The sequence below is a fragment of the Dipteris shenzhenensis genome, chromosome 17 (assembly GCF_047967505.1).
Source record: "Dipteris shenzhenensis isolate YYH24624 ecotype China chromosome 17, Dip_SZ_1.0, whole genome shotgun sequence".
Lineage (NCBI taxonomy): Eukaryota > Viridiplantae > Streptophyta > Polypodiopsida > Gleicheniales > Dipteridaceae > Dipteris > Dipteris shenzhenensis.
In genome coordinates, this window is record NC_141612.1 from 47,490,415 (window position 1) to 47,497,065 (window position 6,651).

At 43.1% G+C, this 6,651-nt stretch overlaps 1 protein-coding gene across 3 annotated transcripts; it reads right to left on the bottom strand.

Annotated features, from left to right (window-relative positions):
- Positions 1 to 3,082: 3,082 nt before the first annotated feature.
- Positions 3,083 to 6,292, bottom strand: LOC147892203 (uncharacterized). Of its 3 annotated transcripts, none has more exons than XM_087388089.1 (8): positions 5,945 to 6,292; positions 5,122 to 5,733; positions 4,896 to 5,012; positions 4,614 to 4,792; positions 4,206 to 4,299; positions 3,986 to 4,063; positions 3,752 to 3,853; positions 3,083 to 3,674 (listed from the first exon to the last, which is right to left on the bottom strand). In XM_087388089.1, the coding sequence occupies exons 2-8, from the start codon at positions 5,623 to 5,625 to the stop codon at positions 3,543 to 3,545; spliced, it is 1,206 nt and encodes a 401-aa protein (XP_087244215.1). In that variant the 5' UTR covers positions 5,626 to 5,733; positions 5,945 to 6,292; the 3' UTR covers positions 3,083 to 3,542. The 3 variants fall into 3 exon arrangements, with proteins under 3 accessions (XP_087244215.1, XP_087244214.1, XP_087244213.1); XM_087388088.1 differs by having other exon boundaries at positions 5,122 to 5,815; XM_087388087.1 differs by having other exon boundaries at positions 5,122 to 6,292.
- Positions 6,293 to 6,651: the final 359 nt, after the last annotated feature.

Genomic DNA, 6,651 nt, shown 5'->3' on the forward strand with positions numbered 1-6,651 from the left:
TCACATGTGGAGGCAATTCTAGTTTATATGCAACCTCATTAATCTTTTTCAAGATTAAGAAGGGTAGGGAAGAACTTTTCTACCAAACCTGTTTGTAACGTCTTCGAATCCTTCGGTATTCACAAGTATACGCGCACTGCCTCAAAAAACACTCTGCAAAACCGTCTATCGGGTTGACATGGTACATAAGCATGAGCAGACTGTAGCCAATGGCCATATGCTTAGCACTGTTGTAGGAAAAATTCCACCGTTGGGATATGCTTTTCCCAATCAGATGGCCTCTTGAGACGTGTGCCCAAAGCACTTCCAAGACTTGATTCACCCTTTCTATTTGCCCATCAACCCCAAGATGATCAACCGAATCATACTCAAAGTGGTTCCCAATTTCCTACACACTTCTGCCCAGAGAACTTCGGATCTCCGTCACTAACTATGTCATAAGCCAACCCATATAACCTACACAACTGCTCAATAAATTGATGAGCCATCTCTGTAGCCTTCACAGTCATCTTTGTAGATAAAATCTTGCCAATCTTCGTCAATCTATCCACCACCACCTAGAGAGCATCATGCGTTTGTTGGGTTCGTGGTAATCCCACAATAAAGTCCACGGAAATGCTCTCCCATTTACTTCCAAGGATGTCTAGAGGATGCAACAACCCTCCAGGCTTAGGAGGTTTTGCCTTATTTACTTGACATTGCTGGGATTTTACCACATAGTCAGTAATCTCGGCCTTCATCTTAGGCCAGTATAAAACATCCGTCTTGCTAAATTCATAGGTTCATTGAATTCCTGGAGGACATACGGTTGGGGCCTCATGACATTCATATTAAATTTCTCATAATGTCTTCCTCATTAGGAACACAAACCTTTCCATTTCAGAATGGTAAACCATTCTGAATGTATGATTGACCACTTGCCACCTGAGCACATGGCATAATCCTCAAGTCTTGGTCTATTTGTGTGGAACTCCCTGCTCTGGAGCTACTGCCAATACCAACTGAAATGAATGTGGATCCTACATGGCCTTCTCAAGGAATCATAAGACAATCTTTGTAAATTTCAAGCAATTCACCTTACCAATGCGACTCAAAGCATTGGCAATCTTAGGCCTATCGCAAATACATTTGATAGACTCATGGTCTGTGAATACCACAAACTTGACTCCATAAAGATAATGTCTCCAAGTTTTCAATGTGTAAATAACTGCACATAATTCCTTTTCCTAACTAGGCCACTAACCTACGTATAATTTTACTCTAAAAAAAGCTACAGGTCATTCCTCTGGAAATAAGATTGCACCTATCACGACAACACTAGCATCAACCTCGACCACGAATGGTCAGCGAGGATCTGGTCAAGCGAATAAAGGTGCTTCTTTCACATTAAGCTTGAGAGTCTGGAAAGCCTCATCAAGCTTATGCTCTAGAAGATAGGACTATTGGATCGAAGTCTAAGAAGGTTTGTCAAAGAAACGATTAACTTCAAACAATCCCTTGCTGACTTCTAAAAACGCCTTCCTGTCAGAGGAACAGGCCAATCTAAAACGTTTTAAATTCTCACATGATCAAAGCTCATGTTCTCTCATAAAATCTCATCTCCAAGATACAAGAGTTATTTATGAAAGCCAGATTTCTAGCATCTCAGAGTATGTGAATCAGCTCCCTATGGGTAAGCTTGATTCCAAGAGTGAGAAATGCATTTTGGTTGGGTACGCAGAGGAACATAAAGCTTATAAGCTCTATAATCCTGCAGCTCATAAATGTTTGCTTCTAATGCGTAGGTCTAACACACTGCGGAGATGCTCGACATGCTCATCGTGAGAATGGTTGTATGATATCATCTAAGAATACGACACATTTTCCCAAATATTCATGAAAGATATTGTTCATCATCTGCTAGGAAGTCACAGGAGTATTAGTGAGTCCAAAAGGGAGTACTCATAATGGCCGTACCTACTTCAGAATCCAGCCTTACAGACGTCTCCCTCAGCTATCTAGTGATAACCAGTGAGAAGGGCAGCTCCCTACAGCCTATCAATCAAGTCATCCCTTTAGAAAGAAGCTATTGGTTCTTAATTGTAACCACGTTCAACTTTTATAGTTCACACACGCACCCTCCACTTCCGTCCTTGTGCTTCAATAGCACTATTGCACTTCACGGAGATTTAGCTTGTTTAATCTGCCCCATGTGTAGGGATCCCAGCAATTGTCGAGATACTTCATCCTCTTACATTTAAGTCATCTTGTAAGGCACCATGCTTAGAGGCTGGGCTTTGATACCAACTTAGAATTGCCTCTAGGATCTAATCCTAAACACAGTCCAAACACCAAACAGCATCCCATACCACCACAACCCGTTTCCAAGGAGCCATCCACACAGGATTTCATGATCCGCCATGTAAAAGGCAAGAGTCTAGGCTCAAGATCCAAACCAGTCCATCTAGCAGTGTGTGTACCCATTGAATGAACTCACAATAGCCTTGGCCACTCTTATATACAAGAGCGTACTAGCTAAAATTAGCCAACTGTGCCTTTGCTAGTGCTGAAGTCCTCTAGTCCCACGTTAGCCTGCTTCCCTTTATCTTATTGGATTAAGCCCACTAATCCGAGGATTAGCATCTAGGTATCATAACAAGATGTCTAAGGGAGATCTGAAATAAGCAGCTTCAGTCTAAGTGAATGTGCTGTCTCTCAGCTTGTCTTTTCTCGTTGCCACAAATAAAGATTACAAAGGCAATGACCTTTCAAAGTTTGTGATTTCCTTCAAATGATCAATCCAATAAACCTCAAAACTGTAAAACACCAGTGACGTGACCTTGTGACCTACTTATTTAAGTCAGCAGTTTGAAACACGTCATGCATAAGTCAATAGGGAGCTTCCAAAACGAGTGCTCTTCACAGCATTACGACTACTCCCAAACTTAGCCAAAAGGGCTCATCGAAGTAATCCATGGGCAAGGTTCTCATTCACTATTTCCAGAGAAGAGAGTAGAGCTGAAGTTGGAAGAAAACATTTGGAGTCAAAAAATAGATGATTTGGCTAAAGTATCTCAAACTTTGCAAAGTATCCAGAAACCCATGTTAATAATATTGCATTGCACCTTGTCATACACTGGAGGTCTCCCTCCCTTACGTTCAGCCTTGAGAATAACCACATCTTGGTTAGACGAGTGCAGCCTGTTACTTCTCTCCAAAGATCATAAGGAGAAAGAATGATTTCTATGTCGGATAGAAGCCAAAGGTAGGTTCATCACACCCTGGCAAGACTTCCACGTGCTGTCTATGTGGTGGACTCCTCTTCCAGTTCAAATTTTATTTCATTGGTGTACAATACAAGAGTCTCATAGAATGAGTAATTTACAGCCTTTATTCAGGCATTCCTCTCCATGGTCTTCTTTACAGTTGTCCAGGAAAATGCACTTGAATATGGCACACAGAAATACGTATGATATCTTGAATGACCTTAGGGTTACAGGTTGTCCACTTGCCCAGGAAACTCGCACACAGATATAAGTATGATTTCTTCCATGGCCTTAGACTTATTCTGACGAAGAAGCAGCATTCAATCTTCGAACCCTCTGTTCCAGCTCTTCCATGACAGCTACTTGTTGTTTTGTACGATGTTTGGCAATAGTATGAGTTGTCATAGATCCCAATTTCTCAAATGCCACCTGTGAAAACTAACAGAATCAGCAGACAGCCTACATAAAAGCATCGACAGCCTACACGAAAGTAACACATATTGTACCTTTAACAGGGCATCAGGATCAAATAGATGGCGTGTTGCACGTTGGAAAATGTTGATAACTTCACCTATTTGCTGTGTCACCAGCAGTTCATCCTCTTTCATCTGTTTCCCAGAACGAACTTCATTAATTGTGTCAGCAATTACAAGCACCCCGAGCACATCCATTATACATAGAAGACACCCAAAGAAAAACTACAAACGTGTAAGCACTCACATATAAGATAGTAACCTCACCTTGAAAATGGCTAGGGCGACTCTAAATAGAACTTTGGCACCCTCATTAAAAAGCACATCCCAAATTCGCATTGTGGTCTACAAATGAGCAGTGAAAACCATTAAAAGCTGACGATGGCCATTCCTTAAACGTCAAGGAACATGAAATACGTTGCAACATTAGGTGGAAAAGCCCAGAACACGAGATTCTAAGGCTTCATTAATGACAAATCTGTATTACCTCTGAAGGCAAACTTTTAGCAAATAGGCAGAGGAACCACTCAGTCACAACAAGCGAAACATCGAAACCTATCATCTCTAGATGAGCTGCCAGCCTGCAATAACGTATAGCATGTAAAAACATATATCGCCAGAGGGAACTTCTTTATATATACCTTTGTAAGACTAGAATAAGTCCAATCATACAAATTTAGAAAATTTTTTGTTCTAAAGATCAAAAATCTACAAAGAAAATAAAAGAGAAAATGAAAGAGAAGAAAAAAGAGGTAAACAAAAACTTTTATGAAAAGCAAAAGGAAGACATACTTAGCAAGCAAAGCAACACTTATGTCGTCATCAGTGCCCAAGCATAAGCAGCTATACTGGGTTTCTAAAGACAATAGATCACCGAAACATAGCTAAAAGATACCTCGGGCACTTGTTATTGAGGAGGTCCTTGAAGACTCTAAGCTCTACATGAGATCCAGATAGATCGTTGGTATAGCAATCTTGGAAAAGAACGTTTTCTAAAAGGACAGCCAACATCCAGAAAGCTGCCTCCTCTGTCTTCATGACCAATAACAAAAGCCCAGCCACATAATTCATACCCTGCAAGTATGCTTAGAACTTTAACACAGGAAAGGGAGAAATGCGGGAAAGAAAACCTTTGAGAAAGAAGGATTGAAAGTTTTTGGAATTTCAGACAACTCACTTGGCAATATCCAACATGGGAATCGCGAAAAGAATACACGACGAGCACAAGGCGAAGTGCTGCATGGCCTTCGGCAGAATCTAACCACGGATGTGATGGAAAAGTTCTCGCCAAATCCTAAGAAAAGAAGAACATTTTACGATGAGTCCTGTTACCCGTTCACAGATATAGCAACTTGTAGCAATTGGGCTGCTTATCAAAGAAGGTTTCCAGGAAGCCCACCCACATGGTCGATCTGCCGGGTAGCAGCAGTTACCCTCCCTTTGGCAGCCTGACAAAGATCTGCAAAATAACTCTCTGGCACCGTCGATCGCTTCTTAGCGGCCCCCGATACAGCCATCCACACTTTAGGTCGCAGATTGGGAGGAATGCCCTTCCTGATGAGCTTTTTGAGCTGGACGGTGTTCGTAAGAGTGGCTATGGAGAGAGATGGAACCAGTTTTACATTCGAGAGAGCCGAGATTTCGGGTTGCAAATACCATCCAGCTCCTTTAGTTGCTTCCGAAGACCACCATACCCTGCTCTGTTCTTTGACCCGTTCCTTCACACCGTTGTAGATCTCAGCGTCTTCCACAGTGCCTTCCACCACGAAATCGTACAGATCAACTATCTTCACTGTGATGTTCTTTCTAGACAAATTCGATGCGCTCCTCCGCGATGTCCCATCATCTGGCATAAACTCTTGCGGTGATTGAGGTATGCTACGGTATAAATTCCGGGCGGATTTCATCGCAATCCTTCAGTTGAACCTTTCAAAAGGATGAAGTTTCCTATTGTCTTCTTGCGTAACGTTCTCCTGCTGCCTTCTTGAGCGAAAAGGCCAAGTTACGGAGATCCCCTGAAAACAATGAGAGAGGGATGGAGAATGGAGGGGAGTTGAGATATGATTTGCTGTATGCGCTATTCTCGGTGCTTGTTTCCTACGAAAGACCCAAGAATACTGGTCAGCTTGTCACATAACACCTACAACCGATAGTGCGCATTCCGAAGGCAAGCTGCATTGTGCCCGTTGTTCAATAAAACACGAGTTTCGTCTCTCCGGCTGCTACCTTGACGCTTAATGGAGAGAGTGTCGGGAAGCTGCAAGTCAAGGTACTAACAGGAGTGCGAACGGAAGAAAGCAAAGAGAGATGGAGGAGGAGGGAAGGGAAGCGAGATCGTGGGCACCAGATGCAGCTAGAGATGCAAGGCGGCGTGCTCTTGCAGCTGCATTATGTTTCTTCCAGGATTTGCGTATCAAAGCATGGCGATTGGGAGAGCGACGAGGTTTCTCCAGCAGGAATTTGCCATGAAAGCTTGTGTTGCAGCCACGAGCTGATGCTGAAGAAGAAGAAGATGATGATGATGATGATGAAATGAAGGAGGAGGTGGAAGATGAGGAAGATTAGCAAGTCCACTTTCACAACGATCCTCTACCAAGAGCGTCCTTGCTTTTAAGATTCCTTCACACCAGTTCTCCCACATGTAAGAAGACGAATCGGTAAGAAGCGGCCGGCGCAGGCGACCGGGCCCTTTTGGCCTGCCACTCCACGTCACACCCCCATGATCTCCTGAGACCGTTCCTCTTCTTTGTCTCCCTCTCCCTCGCGCTTATTCCTCTTCTCGGCACAAGAATACTAATCCTCTTGTTTGTCTCGGAGAGAGGATGTGTGTGTGTGTGAGAGAGAGAGAGACACACACACACACTCTCTCTCTCTCTCTCTCTCTCTCTCTCTCTCTCTCTCTCTCAAACACACACACACACTCTCGTGTGCAC

Excerpts from the sequence above, each read along its gene's own strand:
- LOC147892203 (XM_087388089.1), bottom strand. The coding sequence starts at position 5,625 with ATGAAATCCGCCCGGAATTTATACCGTAGCATACCTCAATCACCGCAA. Across the intron at positions 4,793-4,895 it reads CCCATGTTGGATATTGCCAA|GGTATGAATTATGTGGCTGG; the intron begins GTGAGTTGTCTG and ends GCATACTTGCAG. Across the intron at positions 4,064-4,205 it reads CTAAAAGTTTGCCTTCAGAG|ACCACAATGCGAATTTGGGA; the intron begins GTAATACAGATT and ends GCTCATTTGTAG.